Source organism: Corvus moneduloides, chromosome 32, assembly GCF_009650955.1.
Source record: "Corvus moneduloides isolate bCorMon1 chromosome 32, bCorMon1.pri, whole genome shotgun sequence".
Classification (NCBI taxonomy): Eukaryota; Metazoa; Chordata; class Aves; order Passeriformes; family Corvidae; genus Corvus; species Corvus moneduloides.
The window spans coordinates 235326-256622 of record NC_045507.1 but is presented as its reverse complement, the minus strand read 5'-3'; the positions used below and the strand labels follow the sequence as shown (position 1 = coordinate 256622).

The following is a 21297-nucleotide window of genomic DNA, read 5'->3' as shown; positions in this document are numbered from 1 at the left end:
CCTGGAGGTCACCCGGACACCCCCCCTGGGCTGTGTCACCCCCCCTGGGCTGTGTCACCCCCCCGGCTGTGTCACCCCCCCTGAGCTGTGTCACCCGGAGCAGCCGTGTCCCCTCTGGGCTGTGTCACCCCCCCCGGGCTGTGTCACCCTCCCCGGGCTGTGTCACCCGGAGCAGCCGTGTCCCCCCTGGGCTGTGTCACCCCCCCCGGGCTGTGTCACCCTCCCCGGCTGTGTCACCCGGAGCAGCACCAGGAGCACAGAGCTCGAAGGGTTCGGGAATTGCCGCAGCCCCAGGACCGCGACATCGAACTGCATCCCGCGATCCCCAACAGCCCGGGGGATCCCCTCCCGGAGCAGGGAGATCCTGGAGCGGGGGGATCCCGGAGCAGGGGGATTCCGGAGCAGGGGGATCCCGGAACAAGGGGATCCCGGAGCGGGGAGATCCTGGAGCAGGGGGATCCCGGAGCGGCGGGATCCCGGAGCAGGGAGATCCTGGAGCAGGGGGATCCCGGAGCAGGGGGATCCCGGAACAGGGAGATCCCGGAACAGGAGGATCCTGGAACAGGGGGATCCCGGAGCAGGGGGATCCTGGAACAAGGGGATCCTGGAACAAGGGGATCCCGGAGCAGGGGGATGCCGGAGCGGGGAGATCCCGGAGCAGGGGAATCCCGGAGCAGGGGGATCCCGGAACAGGGAGATCCCGGAGCACCGGGACCCCCGGAGCATCCGGACCCCCGGCGCAGGACACATCAGGGGTGTTTTTGCCACCCCCAGGAAGCCCCGGGAGAAGCCGGGGGCCCTGCAGCGGCTGGGGGGGGTCCCTGTCCCTGTTCTGCCTCCCTCCATATCCCCGCTCCCATCCCCATCTCTGTCCCCGTCTCCATTCCCATCCGCGCTCCCATTCCCATCCCCGCTCCCATCCCCATCCCCATCCCCGTCCCCGTCCCCGCTCCCATCCCCATCCCAAGGCTCGAGCGGGTGCCACCACGCCCGACGTCCTTTGGGGAGGTGGCCCGGGGGTGCCTCTGCTCCTCCAGCTCTCCCTGACCTTCACCCCTGGCCACGTCCTCCATCCTGGACCTCCATCCCGGACCTCCATCCCGGACCTCCATCCTGGACCTCCATCCCACATCCTCCATCCCGGACCTCCATCCCGAACCTCCATCCCACATCCTCCATCCCGGACCTCCATCCCGAACCTCCATCCCACATCCTCCATCCCGGACCTCCATCCCGGACCTCCATCCCACATCCTCCATCCCGGACCTCCATCCCGAACCTCCATCCCACATCCTCCATCCCGGACCTCCATCCCGGACCTCCATCCCGGACCTCCATCCCACATCCTCCATCCCGGACCTCCATCCTGGACCTCCATCCCGGACCTCCATCCCGGACCTCCATCCTGGACCTCCATCCCACATCCTCCATCCCGGACCTCCATCCCGAACCTCCATCCCACATCCTCCATCCCGGACCTCCATCCCGAACCTCCATCCCACATCCTCCATCCCGGACCTCCATTCCGAACCTCCATCCCACATCCTCCATCCCGGACCTCCATCCCGGACCTCCATCCCACATCCTCCATCCCACATCCTCCATCCTGGACCTCCATCCCACATCCTCCATCCCGGACCTCCATCCCGCATCCTCCATCCCACATCCTCCATCCCGCATCCTCCATCCCACATCCTCCATCCCGCATCCTCCATCCCGAACCTCTATCCCACATCCTCCATCCCACATCCTCCATCCCGGACCTCCATCCCACATCCTCCATCCCGGATCTCCATCCCACATCCTCCATCCCACATCCTCCATCCCACATCCTCCATCCCGGACCTCCATCCCACATCCTCCATCCCGGATCTCCATCCCACATCCTCCATCCCGCATCCTCCATCCCACATCCTCCATCCCACATCCTCCATCCTGGACCTCCATCCCACATCCTCCATCCCGCATCCTCCATCCCGGACCTCCATCCCACATCCTCCATCCCGGACCTCCATCCCGAACCTCCATCCCACATCCTCCATCCCGAACCTCCATCCCACATCCTCCATCCCACATCCTCCATCCCGGACCTCCATCCCACATCCTCCATCCCGAACCTCCATCCCACATCCTCCATCCCGCATCCTCCATCCCACATCCTCCATCCCGCATCCTCCATCCCGGACCTCCATCCCGAACCTCCATCCCACATCCTCCATCCCGCATCCTCCATCCCACATCCTCCATCCCGGACCTCCATCCCACATCCTCCATCCCACATCCTCCATCCCGAACCTCCATCCCACATCCTCCATCCCGCATCCTCCATCCCGGACCTCCATCCCACATCCTCCATCCCACATCCTCCATCCCGGACCTCCATCCCACATCCTCCATCCCACATCCTCCATCCCGGACCTCCATCCCACATCCTCCATCCCGGACCTCCATCCCACATCCTCCATCCCACATCCTCCATCCCGCATCCTCCATCCCACATCCTCCATCCCGGACCTCCATCCCGCATCCTCCATCCCGGACCTCCATCCCGCATCCTCCATCCCGAACCTCCATCCCGAACCTCCATCCCACATCCTCCATCCCGGACCTCCATCCCACATCCTCCATCCCACATCCTCCATCCCGCATCCTCCATCCCGGACCTCCATCCCACATCCTCCATCCCGGACCTCCATCCCGAACCTCCATCCCGCATCCTCCATCCCGCATCCTCCATCCCGGACCTCCATCCCGGACCTCCATCCCACATCCTCCATCCCGCATCCTCCATCCCGAACCTCCATCTCGCATCCTCCATCCCGCATCCTCCATCCCGGACCTCCATCCCACATCCTTCATCCCACATCCTCCATCCCACACCTCCCTCCCTCCCTCCCTCCGTCCCTCCGGGATCGCTCCCCCGGCACCGGCGCCTCTCCCTCCCCTCCTGGCAGCGCTCGGGGGCTCCGGGCTGCTCCGTGCCCACTCCCATCCCGGGCTGTGCCGATCCCCGCCGAGGGCAGCCGCACCCGGCAGAGGCTCCGGTCCCCGGCCCTGCCCCCACAGCCCAGGGGCGCTCCGGGAATTCCATCCCAGCCCCGCAGCCGAGGATTTCTCCCCAAAACCCACCCGACCCCACCCCTTTCCCAGGGTGAACCCCTTGTCCCGTCCCTCCGGGTGTCCCCAGTGCCCCCCAGCTCTGGCGGAGCCTCTGGGGCTGGGACGGCGTTCCCGGAGCTGCCCCGTCCCGGGAAGGGGGACGAGGGAGGGGGGATCCCACTGCTGACGCTCCAGGACCCTCCTGACCCCCGGCCCCGCAGCTCTGGGGGTCCCACTCCAGCCCACGGGATCCCCCCGGGATGTTGGGAATTGGGGGGGACGCAGGAGCTGCAGGAATTCCTTAGGAGGCTCTAAAAACCCCTTTTTGGTCATCAAACCCTGCACAACGGCTTTTCTGGAGAAAGATTTATCAACCCCACGCTTGGCAACAGCGCGTTGGCCCCAGTTCCCTCCCCATTCCCCCCAGTTCCCTCCCCATTCCTCCTCATTTCCCTCCCCATTTCCCCCATTCCTCCCCTTTCCCCCCATTTCCCTCCCCATTCCTCCTCATTTCCCTCCTCATTTCCCCCCATTCCCCCCCATTTCTCTCCCCATTCTCTCCCCATTCCCTTCCCATTTCCCCCATTTCTCTCCGCATTTCCCTCCTCATTTCCCCCATTTCCCTCCCCAGTCTCTCCCCATTCCCCCCCATTCCCCCCATTTCTCTCCCCATTCCCCCCATTTCTCTCCCCATTCCTCCCCATTTCCCCCATTCCTCCCCACTCCCTCATTGCCCCATTCCCTCCCCATTTCCCTCCCCTTTCCCCCCCATTCCCCCCTCATTTCTCCCCATTTCCCCCCATTTCCCCCATTCCCCCCGGAGCCCCCCATTCCCTCCCCATTTCCCCCATCCCCCCATTCCCCCCTCATTTCCCCATTTCCCCCCATTTTCTCCCCATTTCCCTCCCCATTTCCCCCATTCCCTCCGCATTTCTCTCCTCCTTTCCCTCATTTCTCTCCCCCTTTCCTCTCCCCGTGCCCCTCAGCAGCCGCCGCCATCTTGGCCGTTGCTGATGACGTCACTTCCGGCGCCTATCTCCCGGCGCCATTTCCGGTTCCGGCGGCGGCGGCTGTGGCGGAGCGGGGGAGGCACGGGAGGTACCGGGGGGGGGGGCCCGAGGTGGTCGGGAGGGATTTGGGGGTCCCGAGGATACCGGCGGGTCGCGGGGGGGCTCGGGAGGTACCCGGGGGGCACCGGGAGGGACCGGGGGGCTCCGGGGGAACCGGGGGGTGCTCGGGGGGTTCTAGGGGGCTCCGGGGGAACCGGGAGGTGCTCGGGGGGTTCTGGGGGGCTCCGGGGGAACCGGGAGGTGCTCGGGGGGTTCTGGGGGGCTCCGGGGGAACCGGGGGGTGCTCGGGGGGTTCTGGGGGGCTCCGGGGGAACCGGGGGGTGCTCGGGGGGTTCTGGGGGGCTCCGGGGGAACCGGGGGGTGCTCGGGGGGTTCTGGGGGGCTCCGGGGGAACCGGGAGGTGCTCGGGGGGTTCTGGGGGGCTCCGGGGGAACCGGGGGGTGCTCGGGGGGTTCTGGGGGGCTCCGGGGGAACCGGGGGGTGCTCGGGGGGTTCTGGGGGGCTCCGGGGGGTGCGGGGGGTGGGGCTGTGAGGCTGTTCCGTGTTCAACCCCCTCCGTTACCGACACCTCCCCCCCTCCCCCGGTGTCTCTCCGCTCCCCCCCGTTATCTCTGCTGTTCCCCGTTAATCCCCGGTCCCCTCCGTTCCTCGTCCCCTTTCTTTTCCCTCTTTTCCTCTCCCTTTTCCCTCCTCCCTCTCCTCCCTCCCTTTCCCCCCTTCTCCCCCGTTCTTTTCCCTTTTCCCCCCTTTTCTGTCTCTTCCCATCCCTCTTCCCCTCCTCTGCCCCTTTCCCCTTCTCCCTTCCTGCCTTTTCCTCCTTTTCCCCCTTCTCTTTTCCCTTTTTCTCCCCTTTTCCTCTTCTCTTTCCCTTTTTCTCCCCTTTCCCCCTTCTCTTTCCCTTTTTCTCCCCCTTTCCTTTCTTTTTCCCCTTCTCTTTCCCTTTTCCTCCTTTTTCCCCTTCTCTTTCCCTTTTCCTCCTTTTTCCCCTTCTCTTTCCCTTTTCCTCCTTTTCCCCCTTCTCTTTCCCTTTTTCTCCCCCTTTCCTTCCTTTTTCCCCTTCTCTTTCCCTTTTCCTCCTTTTTCCCCTTCTCTTTCCCTTTTCCTCCTTTCCCCCTTCTCTTTCCCTTTTTCTCCCTTTTCCCCCCCGTTTTTCCCCATCCTTTTCCCCTTTTTTCTCCTCCGTTCCTTCCTTCTCCCCTTTTCCTTCTCTCTTCTTCTTCTTTCCCCCCTTTTCCCCGTTCTCATTTTCCCTCCTTTCCCTCCTTCTCCTTCCCTTTCCCCTCTCCCCTTTCCCATCCCCTTTTCCTCCCTTTCCCCCCTTCTCCCCCGTTTTTTTCCCTTTCCCCCCTTTTCTGTCTCTTCCCCTCCCTTTTCCCCTTCTCTGCCCCTTTCTCCTCCTCCCTTCCTGCCTTTTCATCCCCTTTTCCCCTTCTCTTTCCCTTTTTCTCCCCTTTTCCCCCATTTTTCCTCATCCTTTCCCCCTTTTTTCCCCTCCATTCCTTCCTTCTCCCCTTTTCTTTCTCTCTTTTCCCTCTTTCCCCCCTTTCTCCTTTTCCCTCCTTTTCCCCTTCTCTTTCCCTTTCCCCTTTCCCTGCATTTTCCTCCCTTTTCTCCCCCTCTCTTTCCCTTCCCTTTTTCCCCTTCTGCTTCCCTTTCCCCTCTCCCCTTTCCCACCCCCTTTTCTGCCCTTCTCTTTCCCTTTTCCCCCATCCTTTTCCCCTCCATTCCTTCCTTCTCCCCTTTTCCTTCTCTCTTTTTCCTCTTTTTCCTCTTTTCCCCCTTTCCCCCCTTTCTCCTTTTTCCCCTTCTCCTTCCCTTTCCCCTTTCCCCTTTCCCATCCCCTTTCCCTGCCTTTTCCTCCCCCTATTCCCCCTTCTTTTTCCCTTTTCCTCCCCTTTTCCCCTTCTCTTTTCCTTTTCCTCCCCTTTTTCTCCCTTTCCCCCCATTTTTCCCCATCCTTTTCCCCCTTTTTCCCCTCCATTCCTTCCTTCTCCCCTTTTCCTTCTCTCTTCTCTTTCCCCCTTCCCCCCTTTCTCCCTTTCCTCTTCCCCTTTCCCTTTTCCCATCCCCTTTCCTCCCCTTTTCCTCCCTTTCCCCCTTCTCTTTCCCTTTTCTCCCTTTTCCCCCACTTTTCCTCCCCTTCTCTTTCCCTTTCCCTCCCCTTTCCCTCCCCTTTCCCTCCCTTTTCCTCCCCTTTTCCTCCCTTTCCCCCCATTTTTCCCCCTCCTCTCCCCATTCCCGTTCCCAGCCATGATCGAAGTCGTCTGCAACGACCGCCTGGGGAAGAAGGTCCGGGTGAAATGCAAGTACCCGGCCCGGGGGGGGTTTGGGGGGCCCGGGGGGTTTTGGGGGGCCCAGGAGGGGCTGGGGGGGCTCCAGGGGGGGTCAGGGGGGTCTCTCCCGCTTCCCCCGTTTTCCTTGACGGCCCCGCAGCCCCGAGGACTCGATCCGGGACCTGAAGAAATTGATCGCGGCGCAGACGGGGACGCGCTGGGACAAGATCGTGCTCAAGAAATGGTGAGGAGGGGTCTGGGGGGCACGGGGGGGCACCCCGGGGGTTTTGGGGGGCCCGGGGGGGCCGTGAGCCCGGCCCCGGGATGTGGGGCAGGGGGTGACGCCGCTCCCTTCCCCTCCCCCCCAGGTACACCATCTTCAAGGACCACGTCACGCTCGGGGACTGTATCCACCCCAAAGCCCCCTCCCCAAAATCCATCCACCCCAAATCCATCCACCCCAAAACCCCCAAAATCCATCCACCCCAAAGCCCCCTCCCCAAAATCCTTCAACCCCAAAGCCCCCTCCCCAAAATCCTTCAACCCCAAAGCCCCCTCCCCAAAATCCTTCTAACCCCCAAAGCCCCCTCCCCAAATCCATCCACCCCAAATCCATCCACCCCAAAGCCCCCTCCCCAAAATCCTTCAACCCCCAAAGCCCCCTCCCCAAAATCCTTCAACCCCCAAAGCCCCCTCCCCAAAATCCATCCACCCCAAAATCCATCCACCCCAAAGCCCCCTCCCCAAATCCATCCACCCCAAACCCCCTCCCAAAATCCTTCAACCCCAAAATCCTTCAACCCCAAAGCCCCCTCCCCAAAATCCATCCACCCCAAAACCCCCAAAATCCATCCACCCCAAACCCCTCCCCAAAATCCTTCAACCCCAAAGGTCCTTCCCCAAAATCCTTCCACCCCCAAATCCATCCATCCACTCCAAACCCCTCCCCAAAATCCTTCAGCCCCAAAACCCCCTCCGAAAATCCATCCACCCCCCTCCCAAAATCCTTCCACCCCAAAGCTCCCTCCCCAAACCCATCCCCCCCAAACCCCTCCCCAAACCCATCCCCCCCGAACCCCACATCCGCGTTTTCCTTGACTCCCGCCCAGATGAGATCCACGATGGGATGAACCTGGAGCTCTACTACCAGTAGCGGCCCCTCCCAGTCCCTCCCAGTTCCCTCCCAGTGCCCCCCCACCCCATTTTTTCCCCATTTTTACCCCATTTTTTCCCCGTTTTTTCCCCGTTTCGCCCCCCGGGGCCGCGCTGAGGCTCCGAGGCCGCTCTGTTTGTTTATAAATAAAGGCGTTTTTGGGGTCTCCGGGCGTTCGTTGGGGCTGCGGGACCCCGGGAGCGGCGCTGGGGAAGCCGCGAGCCGGGCGTGCTCCTGCCCTGAGCGTTCCGGGAGCCCGGGAGGGAACCGGGAGGGAACCGGGAGGGAACCGGGAGCCGGAGAGGGAGCGGGGAGGCGGCCGGGACCCCACCAGGACCCCACCGGCAGCGGGGCGGGAGGCAGCGGGAGCCCGGCGGGAGCGGGGCAGGGACACAACGGGAGCTGCTCGTGCCGGGGGAGGCCGGGAGTGGGGAGGGATGACGGGATGTCGCGATAGCGGGATATCGCGATATCAGGATATTGGGATACCAGGATGGCGGGATATCGGGACTGTGTGGCGATATAGTGGGATATCGCGATATCGGGATGGCGGGCTATCGGGATGGTGGGGCTGTGTGGTGGGATGGCAGGATATCGTGATATCAGGATATCGGGGTGGCGGGATATCGGGACTGTGTGGCAAGATATCGGGATATCAGGATGGCGGGATATCGGGATGGCGGGATATCACGATATCAGGATATTGGGATACCAGGATGGCGGGATATTGGGACTGTGTGGCGATATAGCGGGATGGGATATCGGGGTGGCAGGATATCGGGCCTGTGTGGCGATATAGCGGGATATCGGGATTCTGTGGCGATACAGTGGGATGGGATATTGGGGTATTGGGACTATATGGCAATATAGCAGGATGGGATATCGCGATATCGGGATATCAGGATATTGGGACTGTATGGTGATATAGAGGGATGGGATATCAGGATATCAGGATTCTGTGGCGATATAGTGGGATGGGATATCGGGATATCGGACTGTATGGCGATATACCGGGATGGGATGTCGGGATGTCAGGACTGTATGGCGATACATCGGGATGTTACGTCCGACGATCGTACGAGGGTAACTGAGCCTGGATCCTGCAGGATCCCGGATGGCAACCCAGAGCTCTTTACATGGATAAAGCCCACGACATGTGGAAACCGCCGGCGATAAGGGGGAGTATCGCGACAGAAGATCGCGGGGACGGCTCAGACCAGGCGCTGAGCGGGGCAGCCGCGTCGCCATGGCAGCAGGGGCCTTCCCTGAGGGAGGCGCGCGGGCAGCCCTGTCGCTATGGTAACGGTGGCCCTCCAACCAGGCGCGCAGCGGGGCAGCCTCGTTGCTATGGCAGCGGGGGCCTTCCTTTAGGTTGGCGCGCAATATGGCGGCGCCCATGCCGAGTGCGGCGCTGGGTGAGAAACGTGGGGGGAACCCCGGGACCCCCGAGCCGGGGGAGTCCCGGGACCCCAAGCAGCGCCTTCCTCTCCCCCCTCAGGTGCGCGGTCGGTGCGGGGCTGAGCCCGGGGCTCCCGGAGCCGGCACCGGGCAGGTGGAGCTTGGAATCACCTGGGAATCTTGGACGCGCCATGGTGAGTGTGAGGGGCCGGGATCCAGGCGGGATCCAGGCGGGCGCTCCACGGAAACGCGGCTTTCGTGTGGGGGGTGTCCCGGGGCTTCGATTGCTCCCGAGGGGATTTGTGTTTGCCCGCAGGCTGCCAAGGCCCGGAGGCGGCTCTCAGGTGAGTGCCCTCACCTGCCCTCATCCCATCTCCAGCGGGGTTGGATCCCTGGGAAGGCCGGGATGGAGCGGGGAGGGGGGACCCAGGGGCAGGGAATGCTCCAGGCTGAGAGCGGGAGCGTTTCCCCCCTGCCGGGGGCGCGGAACCCACCGGGATCGCCCGGGATCGCCTGGGCCGTGTCCTGTTCCAGATCCCATCAGCGCCGTGCTCGGGGACCTCCTGGGATTCGATGGTAAAGTGGGAGCGCTTGGCTCCCCTGGGAATGACCTGGGAATGCCCTAGGGTCACCTGAAGGGAATCGCCTGGGAATGGCCTGGGAATGGCCTGGGAATGCCCTGGGGTCACCTGGAGGGAATCCCCTAGGAATGCCCTGGGATCACCTGGGAATGGCCTGGGAATCCCCTAGGAATGCCCTGGGAATGCCCTGGGATCACCTGGAGGGAATCCCCTGGGAATGCCCTGCCCTGGGATCACCTGGAGGGGATCCCTTGGGAATCCCCTGGGAATACCCCAGCCCTGGGATCACCTGGAGGGAATCCCCTGCCCTGGGATCACCTGGAAGGAATCCCCTGGGAATGCCCCTGCCCTGGGATCACCTGGAGGGGATCCCCTGGGAATGCCCTGCTCCTGGGATCACCTGGAGGGGATCCCCTGGGAATGCCCTGCTCCTGGGATCACCTGGAGGGGATCCCTTGGGAATCCCCTGGGAATCCCCTGCCCTGGGATCACCGGGAGGGATCCCCCCATTCCCTCCTGGAGCCGAGTCCATCCCGGTCCCTCCCTCCCTTCCAGAGGAGCCCCCGGCTCCAGCTCCCCGGGGCTCCCGGGAGCCCTTCCCGCAGGTGAGCCCCAGCTGAGCCCCTCCCTGTGCCCCCGGCCCTTCCCACCTGCTGCCATCCCCGGGACCCCTCCCCACGCCCCCGACCGGGGCTGTGCCTCAGGGGGACCCCGGCTCAGCGTTCCAGAGGCAAATTCCCCACGGAGAGCGGGAAGTTCCCCGAGGAGGATGCGGAAGCGGCAGAGGTGAGCCGGGGCAGAATTCCCAAGGTTTTTGGGAATCCCACATGAGGTGCAGGTGAGGGCAGGAGCTGCCCCCTCCCCAGGAGCTGGATGAGCTGGATGAGCTGGATGAGCTGGATGCAGAACTCCTGGGAATGGCCAGAGCCGGGTCCAGGCCGGGGAAAGGCGCTGGGAAGGTGCTGGATCCCAAAAAAGGTACCGGGAATTCTGCTTTGCTTTTCCGTGGGGACATTCCCATGGGATCAGACCCCATTCCCTGTTCCCCTCAGAGCCATTCCCGTGGGACCAGACCCCATTCCCTGTTCCTTTCACAGCCATTCCCGTGGGATCAGACCCCATTCCCTGTTCCCCTCAGACCCGATTCCCATGGGATCAGACCCCATTCCCTGTTCCCCTCAGACCCCATTCCCGTGGGATCAGACCCCATTCCCTGTTCCCCTCAGACCCGATTCCCACGGGATCAGACCCCATTCCCTGTTCCCCTCAGACCCCATTCCCATGGGACCAGACCCCATTCCCTGTTCCCCTCAGACCCATTCCCACGGGATCAGACCCCATTCCCTGTTCCCCTCAGAGCCCATTCCCATGGGACCCGACCCCATTCCCTGTTCCCTTCAGACCCCATTCCCATGGGACCCGACCCCATTCCCTGTTCCCTTCAGACCCCATTCCCACAGGATCTGACCCCATTCCCTGTTCCCCTCAGACCCCATTCCCACGAGATCAGACCCCATTCCCTGTTCCCCTCAGACCCCATTCCCGTGGGATCAGAGCCCATTCCCTGTTCCCCTCAGACCCCATTCCCACGGGATCAGACCCCATTCCCTGTTCCCCTCAGACCCCATTCCCGTGGGATCAGAGCCCATTCCCTGTTCCCCTCAGACCCCATTCCCGTGGGATCAGAGCCCATTCCCTGTTCCCCTCAGACCCCATTCCCACGGGATCAGACCCCATTCCCTGTTCCCAGAGCCTCTCCATGAAACCCCCTCGGTCCCACTGGGATCTCTGATTGTCCCTCCCTTCTCCCGTCCCTCCGGGGAATTCCCAGGCCCCGGGGACCCCCTGGAGAAGCCGTTCCCGGAGGAGGAGCCGGCGGGGCCGGGGAGCAGCTCCGGGAACGATCCGGGACGGAGCAGCGGCAGCGGTGAGGGGGGCACGGGGGGGACCCGGGGGGATTCCCAGAGCTGGCTGGGGACACCGGGGCACGTCCCAGATGCCACCGGTGACCTTCCCCCCCCAGCCCCGGCCCCGCGACGTCCCCACGTCACCTTTGGGGACGACGTCGATGACCTGGTGGAGTCCCTGGGGCTCGGGAGCGGCGCCGACGGAGCCGGGAACGCGCAGAGGGCGCCGGGAGGGTGAGGGGACACCGGGACGGGGACGGGGACGGGGGGGTCCCGGTGCCACCCCCACCTGTGCCGGGCATCCCCAGGCAGGGGCTCCGGAAGGGCCGCACCGGGATCCAGGAGCTGCTGGGAGGAGGCTCCGCGGGAAAAATCCTGGAGCAGGCGGGAAGGGCGGAATTGCAGGCGGATCCCAAGGAGCGGGAGCAGCCGGGTGAGCACAGCCGGGGGTGGGGGTGCCATGGAAAGCGTTTCCCAGAGGGTGAATCCCAGTGGGAGCTGCCAAAGGAACGGGGCAGGTGTTCTCCAGAGGGTGAATCCCGTCGGGATTTCCAGGGGAGGGTGGCACAGGTGTTCTCCAGAGGATGAATCCTGTCGGGAATTGCAGGGGAGGGTGGCACAGGTGTTCTCCAGAGGGTGAATCCTGTCGGGAATTGCAGGGGAGGGTGGCACAGGTGTTCTCCAGAGGGTAAATCCTGTCGGGAATTGCAGGGGAGGGTGGCACAGGTGTTCTCCAGAGGGTGAATGCCGTCGGGATTTCCAGGGGAGGGTGGCACAGGTGTTCTCCAGAAGGTGAATCCCGTTGGGAATTGCAGGGGAGGGTGGCACAGGTGTTCTCCAGAGGGTAAATCCTGTCGGGATTTCCAGGGGAGGGTGGCACAGGTGTTCTCCAGAGGGTGAATCCTGTCAGGAATTGCAGGGGAGGGTGGCACAGGTGTTCTCCAGAGGGTGAATCCTGTCAGGAATTGCAGGGGAGGGTGGCACAGGTGTTCTCCAGAGGGTGAATCCTGTCGGGAATTGCAGGGGAGGGTGGCACAGGTGTTCTCCAGAGGGTAAATCCTGTCGGGATTTCCAGGGGAGGGTGGCACAGGTGTTCTCCAGAGGGTGAATCCTGTCGGGAATTGCAGGGGAGGGTGGCACAGGTGTTCTCCAGAGGGTGAATCCTGTCAGGAATTGCAGGGGAGGGTGGCACAGGTGTTCTCCAGAGGGTGAATCCTGTCGGGAATTGCAGGGGAGGGTGGCACAGGTGTTCTCCAGAGGGTAAATCCTGTCGGGATTTCCAGGGGAGGGTGGCACAGGTGTTCTCCAGAGGGTGAATCCTGTCGGGAATTGCAGGGGAGGGTGGCACAGGTGTTCTCCAGAGGGTGAATCCTGTCAGGAATTGCAGGGGAGGGTGGCACAGGTGTTCTCCAGAGGGTGAATCCTGTCGGGATTTCCAGGGGAGGGTGGCACAGGTGTTCTCCAGAGAGTAAATCCCGTCAGGAATTGCAGGGGAGGGTGGCACAGGTGTTCTCCAGGGCCCCATCCCATCGGGAATTGTGACTCGAGGCCGCTGTTCCAGCAGGGCCGGACGGGGGCCGGGATGAGCCGGATTTTCCCTTCGGATCCTACGAGCCCTCGGTGGCCTCCGGGGCCGGGCGGAGACGGGGACCGAGGTACCCGGGGTGGCGGGGGGGAGTCCCCACCCAGCCGTGTCCCCAGTGTCCCCTGGCTGGTCCCCAGTGTCCCCAGTGTCCCCAGTGTGCCCTGGCTGGTCCCCAGTGTCCCCTCCCTGCCGGTGTCCCGAAGGTCCCCTCACATCGGGGGTCCCCCCGTGTTCCCGCTGTCCCTGGGATCCCCCACAGCCGGTGTCCCCAATGTCCCCGGTGTCCCCAGGGTCCCTTGGCCGCTCCCCGATGTTCCCCTGGTGTCCTCAATGGCCCCTCCCATCCAGTGTTCCCAGTGTTCCCAGTGTTCCCAGTGTCCCTCTCTCCCCGCAGCTTTCCAGTTGGGAGCAGCTCCCGACGCTCCTCCGGGGCTGCCTGGCTGGGGCTGAAGGACGAGGATTTCCCGGGATTGGGATCCAAGGATGAGGATTTCCTGGGGCTGGGACGGAAGAACGAGGATTTCCCAGGACTGGGATTGAAGGACAAGGATTTCCCGGGATTGAGGCAGAAGGACAAGGATTTCCCAGGATTGGGGCAGAAGAACGAGGATTTCCCAGGATTGGGATCCAAGGACGAGGATTTCCCGGGATTGAGGCAGAAGGACAAGGATTTCCCAGGATTGGGGCAGAAGAACGAGGATTTCCCGGGACTGGGATCCAAGGACGAGGATTTCCCGGGACTGGGACGGAAGGACAAGGATTTCCCAGGACTGGGATCCAAGGACGAGGATTTCCCGGGACTGGGGCAGAAGAACAAGGATTTCCCGGGATTGGGACGGAAGGACAAGGATTTCCCAGGATTGGGATCCAAGGACGAGGATTTCCCGGGACTGGGACGGAAGGACAAGGATTTCCCAGGATTGGGATCCAAGGACGAGGATTTCCCGGGACTGGGATCGAAGCAGGAGGATTGCTCGGGATCGGGGGCTGATCCCGCAGGGGAGCGGGACGGGAGCTGGCTCAGCGCTGCCCTGGCACGGAGGCGATCCCAGGCCAAGGCTCCGGAGCAGAATCCCCTCCCCCCGAGGATCCCGGAGCCCCCCGGGCCCGGCAGGTGAAGGCTCCTCCCGGGAGCTCCCTCCTGGCACTGGGGAGCGGGTCCGGAGCCCGGGGTGTGCCCGGGGGATGTCCCAGGCCGGGAATTCCCCCAGCCGAGCTCTTCCCACCTCCCGCTTCCCCCTCAGCCCTCCCAGTTCCCGGGAGGGGCTCCCCTGGCTCAGGTGACACCCGTGGCCCAGGTGACCACAGCGGGGGGGAGGGACCCCCGGGATGGAGGTTTGGGGTGTCCCTGTTCCCTCCAGGTGCCAAAGGTGGGATCACACGGCGTGGGGCAGGGTGGGACGGGTGGCACAGCATGGGTGACGTGAAACGGGTGGCACAGGGGGCACAGGGGGCACAGGGGTGCCTTGGGGGAGGGTGCTGTCTCCCCTCACTCTCCCTGTGGGATTCGTTTCCCCATCCAGGCTGGAGCTCCCCGTCGGGACACGGCCCCGCGGGCAGGGTGAGGCCTCTGTCCCCCCCAGCGTGCTCTGAGGTGCCCTGTCCTGGGGAGGGGCACCCTGGGCCCTCTGGAGCTGGGTCCCTGTGCCCGCGGGATGGTCCTGGTGGGGACCTGGCTGCTGCTGGTGCTCGGCCCCCGGGCAGAGCGGGGTCACCCATCCCTGGGGCCAGCCCAGGTGTCCTGGGAATCCCCCCAGAGGGGCAGGAAAAGCGGGATGGGCCCAGCCCTGTGCCCAGGGGACGCTGCCCTTGGGGTGGGCTGGGACCCGTGGGATGGGATCCGTGGGATGGGCTGGGATCGGATCCATGGGGTGGGATGGGATCGGATCCATGGGGTGGGATCCATGGGGTGGGATGGGATCCATGGGATGGGCTGGGACCCATGGGATGGGATGGGATCCATGGGATGGGCTGGGATCGGATCCATGGGATAGGCTGGGACCCATGGGATGGGCTGGGCTGGGCTGGGATCCATGGGATGGGCTGGGCTGGGATGGGATGGGATAGGATGGGATGGGCTGGGATCCATGGGCTGAGCTGGGATGGGATGGGATGGGATGGGCTGGGACCCATGGGATGGGCTGGGACCCATGGGATGGGATGGGATCCATGGGATGGGATGGGATCCATGGGATGGGATCCATGGGATGGGATCCATGGGGTGGGATGGGATCCATGGGATGGGATGGGATCCATGGGATGGGATCCATGGGATGGGATCCATGGGATGGGCTGGTATCCATGAGATGGGATCCATGGGATGGGATCCATGGGGTGGGATCAATGGGATGGGTTGGGATCCATGGAGCGGGATCCAGGGGATGGGATGGGATGGGATGGCATCCATGGGATCGGATCCATGGGGTGGGATGGGATCCATGGGTTGAGATCCATGGGATGGGATCCATGGGAAGAGATCCATGGGGTGGGATGGGATGGAATGGGATGGGATGGGATGGGATCCATGGGCTGGGATGGGATGGGATGGGATCCATGGGATGGGATGGGATGGGATGGGATGGGATCCATGGGCTGATCTGGGATCCATGGGCTGGGATCCATGGGCTGGGCTGGGATCCATGGGATGGGCTGGGATCCACGGGATGGGATCCATGAGCTGGGATCCATGAGCTGGGCTGGGATCCATGGGCTGGGCTGGGATCCATGGGCTGGGCTGGGATCCATGAGCTGGGCTGGGATCCATGGGCTGGGCTGGGATCCATGGGCTGGGCTGGTTCGGGATGATTCCGTTCCTGCTGCCGAGTCCAGGTGACCGATCGGTGCCGTTTTCCATCCCCGGCAGAGCGGGAGGTGCCGGGTCCTGCCGCGCCCGCCCAGGTGAGTGCCGGGGCAGGAGCAGGGAGGGGTCCCTGGGAATCCCCCCCGGAATGGGGGCTGGGCATGGATCAGCATTCCCGGGGGAGGGGGCAGCATCCCGGGAGGTGCCAGGAGCATCCCGGTGTCCCCACAGGTGGGGCCGGGGGCTCTCCCAGCCCAGCCCTGCCAGGAGCATCCAGGAGCTCTCCCATCCCATCCCTGCCAGGAGCATCCGGAGACTCCTCCAGCCCAGCCCCGCCAGGAGAATCCCCGAGCTCTCCCATCCTGGCTCTGCCCAGAGGATCCGGGGCCTCTCCGATCCCATCCCCGCCAGGAGGATCCGGGGTCTCTCCGATCCCATCCCCGCCAGGAGGATCCGGGGGCTCTCCCATCCCATCCCCGCCAGGAGGATCCGGGGGCTCTCCGATCCCATCCCCGCCAGGAGGATCCGGGGTCTCTCCGATCCCATCCCCGCCAGGAGGATCCGGGGGCTCTCCGATCCCATCCCCGCCAGGAGGATCTGGGGGCTCTCCCATCCCATCCCCGCCAGGAGGATCCGGGGTCTCTCCGATCCCAGCCCCGCCAGGAGGATCCGGGGGCTCTCCGATCCCAGCCCCGCCAGGAGAATCCGGGGCCTCTCCGATCCCATCCCCGCCAGGAGGATCCGGGGGCTCTCCCATCCCATCCCCGCCAGGATTCCCAAGGTCTCCAGTCCCATCCATGCCAGGAGCATCCCGGCTGTGGGATCGCCCTGCGCAGCCTCCAGGCCCGGGTGGAGGAGCTGGAAAACCAGGTGAGGACTGAGGGGTCACCTGTGGGGGTCACCAGGGTCACCCGTGGCACCCCGGGGCAGGAGAAGGGGCCGCGTCCCCCGCTCCGAAGGGCTCCGGGGGATGGGGAAGCCGGAGCAGCTCCGTTCCCAGGGTGGCACCTGGAGCTCGTCCCGCTCGCGGCAGGTCCGGGCGCTGGAGCTGGAGCGGGCGCAGCAGGGACTGCTCCTGGAGGGTCTCCAGAGGCAGCAGCAGCACCTGGATCTCCTGGAGAGCTCCCACAGGTAACGGGGTCTCACCTGTGCTCCCAGCTCGCTGCTCACCTCCCTGGGCTGGGCGTGCCGAGGTTCTTCCCGATCCATCCTGGGCAGGAGCCAGGGAAAGGTGGAGGAGCAGCAGGAGAGGTCACGGCAGGAGAAGGAGCAGCCGATGGCTCAGATCCCATCCTGGAGCCAGGACACGGCGCAGGATCGCCCCAGATCCCAGGATCACCCCAGATCCCAGGAGCAGGACGAGGAGCTCGCAGGTAAATTCCCTTCAGGTGCATCATTCCAGTGGGACCCTCTGCTCCATCCCAACGGCATCGGAGCTGATCCCATGGAATCCAAACGGTCCTGGGACAAACCCAGCCCTCGTGCTGTCCAGAAGGAGCCCTGTAGGTCCCTGTTCCATCTCTCCTGCGGGGTTTCCTGAGTGGAGGCTCCGCTGGGTCCGAGTGTCCAGCGGTGCTCGGACCGGGGCTCAGCTCTGTCCAGGACTCCCACCGGCCCCAGAAAACAGGGAAAAGCTGCCCCCGCTGAGGCAGAGGCCGGGAGCCAAGTCCTGCCTTCCACGGGCAGATCCCTCGGCGGGATCTCCCTTCTCCCTGTCCTGGGACTGCGGAGCACGAACGCGGGGGGATCTCGGTGCGGGATTTCCGTGTGGATGAGGGTGGATCCCGCCTCCTGCACCCCGCGATCCTCCTGCCTCCGCCAGTGCTCCGGGACAGGCTGTGCCAGCAGCAGCGGGATGCGGAGCGGGAGCAGAGCCGGCTCCAGGAGGCTGTGGCCGACTTGGAGACCAGGCTGGGAGAGCGGGAGCAGCTCCTGGAGCAGGTGGGGCCCTACCCCAGAGCCGTGGCCGTGTCCTGGAGCTGTGTCCATGTCTGTGTCCCTGCCCCGTGTCCTTGTCCGGACCCCTCCTGGAGCTGTGCCCATGTCCCATGTCCCTGCCCGGTGTCCCTGCCTCTGTGTCCCGTGTCCGTGCCCGGCAGGAGGGGCTCCCTGCCCAGACCCCTCCTGGAGCTGCCCTGTCCGGCCCCAGGAGCGCCGCAGGGCCGTGGCCGAGCGTTCCAAGGCGGATTCGCTGCGGGATGCGCTGGAGGAGCAGCGCCGGCTCACGGCACAGCTGCTGTCCATGGAGAGAGCGGCGCTGGACGAGGCCAAGGTGAGCAGGGACGAGGCCAAGGTGAGCGGGGACTCGGCTCCAGGTACTCCCGGGAATCCGAACAGGGATTCCCATGGAATGCACGCCTGGGGCTGGAGCTTCCACGTGGGAGCCACGGGCTGGAACTGCCCTCTGGGAGTGACTGGGATGGGGCTTGGAACCGGCTGGGGGGAGCTGGGCTGGGAAAAGGACTCGGAACCGGCTGGGGCTAGCTGTAAAGAGCTTGGAACCAGCTGGGTGGGAACTGGAAGGGGCTTGGAACCATCTGGGATAGGAACGGGACTGGGAAAGGGGCTCGGAACCATCCGGGATAGGAACGGGACTGGGAAAGGGGCTCGGAACCATCTGGGATAGGAACGGGACTGGGAAAGGGGCTCGGAACCATCCGGGATAGGAACGGGACTGGGAAAGGGGCTCGGAACCATCTGGGATAGGAACGGGACTGGGAAAGGGGCTCGGAACCATCCGGGGCAGGAACGGGACTGGGAAAGGGGCTCGGAACCGTCCGGGACAGGAACGGGACTGGGAAAGGGGCTCGGAACCATCCGGGACAGGAACGGGACTGGGAAAGGGGCTCGGAACCATCCGGGACAGGAACGGGACTGGGAAAGGGGCTCGGAACCATCTGGGATAGGAACGGGACTGGGAAAGGGGCTCGGAACCAGCCGGGTAGGAACGGGCCGGGGGCTGGAAGGGGCTCGGAACAGGCCAGGTCAAGCCCACTGGGTGCCCACCCGGGGCCGGAGCTCCCCGGCTGGACGCAGCCTCTGGAAGCGGCGGGGCCGGAGCTCCCCGGCTGGACGCAGCCTCTGGAAGCGGCAGGGCCGGGCCAAAGGAGGGAAGACCCTCCGGGAAGCGGTGCCTGGAGCTGTCCCTCGGCCCCCAGGGCGCGTGGCTGGAGGAGCAGCGGGCAGAGCTCCGGGATCGCTCCGAGGAGCGGCGGCGGCTGGCGGCCGCCTGGGCCGAGTTCCACGCGCGGGAGCGGCTGAGCCAGGAGCGGGCGGAGCGGGACGAGGAGCGGGCCCTGAGCATGGACTCGGCCCTGAGGAGCCTGGCCAAGGTCCCCGATGCCCTGCCCGGGCTCCCTCCCGCGGGGTGCCGGCACGGGGGGGTCCCACACCGCCTCCCCCGGCCCCGCATCCCAAACCCGGAGCGGCCGGGCAGGACCGGGGCTCTCCCGTCCCTGGGAAGCTGCGACTGTGCGGGACGGCACCGGTGACGCTCGGTGTTGCCGGGCCCGTCCCAGGAGCAGGCGGAGCTGAAGTTCCGCAGCCGGGAGCTGAGGTGCAAGGAGGAGCAGCTGGCGAGGGACAGGGAGGAGCTGGAGGAGGCCTGGCGGGAGCTGCGGCTGGAGAAGGAGAAGGCTCTCCGGGCCGAGCAGCGCCTGCGGGAGCGCGAGGAGCAGATCCACGCCCTGGCCGAGGTAAGCCGAGCATCCACGCTGGAATGCCCGACCGGGAGCAGGGCCGGGACTCCGCGTCCCTCCGGAGCCGCGAGGGGCCGGGCGCTGCCCGGGTGCCGTTCCCCTGTCCCGGTGCCGTTCCCTTGTCCCGGTGCCGTTCCCCTGTCCCGGTGCCGTTCCCCTGTCCCGGTGCCGTTCCTTTGTCCCGGTGCCGTTCCCTTGTCCCGGTGCCGTTCCCCTGTCCCGGTGCCGTTCCCCTGTCCCGGTGCCGTTCCTTTGTCCCGGTGCCGTTCCCTTGTCCCGGTGCCGTTCCCTTGTCCCGGTGCCGTTCCCCTGTCCCGGTGCCGTTCCTTTGTCCCGGTGCCGTTCCCTTGTCCCGGTGCCGTTCCTTTGTCCCGGTGCCATTCCCCTGTCCCGGTGCCGTTCCCCTGTCCCGGTGCCGTTCCTTTGTCCCGGTGCCATTCCCCTGTCCCGGTGCCGTTCCCGCAGCGCTCTGCGCGGGAACACCAGGACGGGGAGCGGGCGCTGCGGGAAGCGCGGAGCGTCCGGGCCGAGCAGCGGGATCGGCTCCAGGCCCTGCAGGAGCAGCTGGAGGAGCTGAGGCAGCAGGAGCAGCGTCTGCACCAGGCAAATCCCTCCTTCCCCAGCCCGGGGCGGGCGCGCCGGGAGCCGGAGCCTTTCCCGACGGCGCCTCTCGCTCCCTTTTCCCGGCGCGGGGCAGGACCGGCTGAGCCTGGCGCGGCAGAGGGAGCAGCTGCAGCAGCTCCGGGATGAGCTGGCCCCCGGCGGCGCGGGGACACTGCCGGCGACAGTCCCCGCCAACGGGCTGGGCAGCGCCCTGGGTGAGGCTCCTGCGCCGGCATCGGCGCTCCGGGCACGTTCCGGGCTGGTTTCGTCGGGATCCTCGAGCTCCAGAGCTGCTCCGGGCTCGCCGGCGGTGCCCAGGGTGCGAGGGAGGTGGGGAGGAGGTGGGAAGGCCCTGCCGGGGGGCAGCAGGGACAGGGCTGCTCCGCTGTCTCCGTCTGCAGCTGCCCCGGTGGCTCCCGGCGCCGAGGGGCTCCTTGCCAGGTTCCTGCCTCCCGTGGGGATGTTCCTGGGGGACAGCGGGGACCCCCTGGCCTCGGCCGCGCTCTACGGACACCTCCTGCTGCTCAAGCACCGCGCCCAGATGGTGAGGGGAGAGCAACGGAGGGGCTGGGGAGCGGCCCCAGAGGGGCTGGGGAGTGGCCCCAGAGGGGCTGGAGGTGGCCAGGTGGGAGCTGGAAGGGGCTCGGAAGCCCTTGGGTGGGAACAGGGCTGGGAGAGGGGCTCAGAAACAGCTGGGTGGGAATTGGAACAGTCTTGGAAGTGGCCAGGTGGGAACTGGGCTGGGAAAGGGGCTCGGAACCGTCTGGGGAAAGGGGTTTGGAACCTTCTGAGTGGGTGCTGGGAGGGGCTTGGAACCAGCAGGGTGGGAACGGGGCTGGGAACGGGCCTTGGAACCAGCTGGAAGGGGCTCAGCACCAACCAGGTGAGGGCTGGGATGGGTTTGGAACCAGCCGGGTGGGATCTGGAAAGGGTTTGGAACCGGCCCGGTGGGAGCAGGGCTGGAAAAGGGGCTCACTCCTCAGGACCACGATTTCCTGGAGAACGAGCGCATCTTCCTGGAGTCCCTGAAGAAACGGCCCTAAGGCCCCCCTGCATCCCTCGGGATCTCCGTGCCCGGAGCCTCCCGCGCCCGGGTTGCATTTACAAACAAATAAACGTATTTTTGTACA

General features: G+C 65.1%; 3 protein-coding genes across 34 annotated transcripts in view; all 3 read left to right on the top strand.

Annotated features, from left to right (window-relative positions):
- The window catches only part of ADGRL1 (adhesion G protein-coupled receptor L1), a 52936-nt gene extending 49781 nt beyond the window's left edge, over positions 1–3155 (top strand). The window contains exon 15 of the mRNA XM_032094422.1: positions 3151–3155. Within this exon, the coding sequence (XP_031950313.1) occupies positions 3151–3155 (5 nt within the window). The remainder of the gene's footprint in view (positions 1–3150) is intronic.
- A 939-nt stretch (positions 3156–4094) lies between these two features.
- UBL5 (ubiquitin like 5) lies at positions 4095–7761 on the top strand. Its single transcript, XM_032094671.1, has 5 exons — positions 4095–4197; positions 6418–6475; positions 6603–6686; positions 6811–6848; positions 7552–7761. The coding sequence occupies exons 1-5, from the start codon at positions 4113–4115 to the stop codon at positions 7593–7595; spliced, it is 309 nt and encodes a 102-aa protein (XP_031950562.1). The 5' UTR covers positions 4095–4112; the 3' UTR covers positions 7596–7761.
- A 227-nt stretch (positions 7762–7988) lies between these two features.
- LOC116436997 (fas-binding factor 1 homolog) lies at positions 7989–21295 on the top strand. Of its 32 annotated transcripts, none has more exons than XM_032094454.1 (25): positions 7994–9010; positions 9094–9337; positions 9528–9569; positions 10130–10187; positions 10276–10360; positions 10423–10552; positions 11406–11501; positions 11598–11715; positions 11790–11914; positions 13043–13136; positions 13461–13674; positions 13735–14180; positions 14590–14627; positions 15930–15964; positions 16170–16565; positions 16638–16736; positions 16900–16997; positions 17085–17239; positions 17689–17807; positions 18016–18138; positions 19025–19198; positions 19385–20167; positions 20262–20382; positions 20569–20711; positions 21151–21295. In XM_032094454.1, exons 1-25 carry the CDS (start codon positions 8732–8734, stop codon positions 21208–21210), a joined length of 4275 nt encoding a protein of 1424 aa, XP_031950345.1. In that variant the 5' UTR covers positions 7994–8731; the 3' UTR covers positions 21211–21295. The 32 variants fall into 32 exon arrangements, 27 of the variants coding, with proteins under 27 accessions (XP_031950362.1, XP_031950361.1, XP_031950345.1 ...); XM_032094451.1 differs by having other exon boundaries at positions 7995–9010; positions 13461–14180; positions 16170–16288; positions 16325–16565; XM_032094469.1 differs by having other exon boundaries at positions 7995–9010; positions 13461–14180; positions 19385–19561; positions 20030–20167.
- The last annotated feature ends 2 nt before the right edge of the window (positions 21296–21297 follow it).

Excerpts from the sequence above, each read along its gene's own strand:
- UBL5 (XM_032094671.1), top strand. The coding sequence starts at position 4,113 with ATGACGTCACTTCCGGCGCCTATCTCCCGGCGCCATTTCCGGTTCCGG. Across the intron at positions 4,198-6,417 it reads GAGCGGGGGAGGCACGGGAG|CCATGATCGAAGTCGTCTGC; the intron begins GTACCGGGGGGG and ends TCCCGTTCCCAG. Across the intron at positions 6,476-6,602 it reads AAGGTCCGGGTGAAATGCAA|CCCCGAGGACTCGATCCGGG; the intron begins GTACCCGGCCCG and ends ACGGCCCCGCAG.
- LOC116436997 (XM_032094443.1), top strand. The coding sequence starts at position 8,732 with ATGGATAAAGCCCACGACATGTGGAAACCGCCGGCGATAAGGGGGAGT. Across the intron at positions 20,383-20,568 it reads CGGGCTGGGCAGCGCCCTGG|CTGCCCCGGTGGCTCCCGGC; the intron begins GTGAGGCTCCTG and ends CTCCGTCTGCAG. Across the intron at positions 20,712-21,150 it reads TCAAGCACCGCGCCCAGATG|GACCACGATTTCCTGGAGAA; the intron begins GTGAGGGGAGAG and ends CTCACTCCTCAG.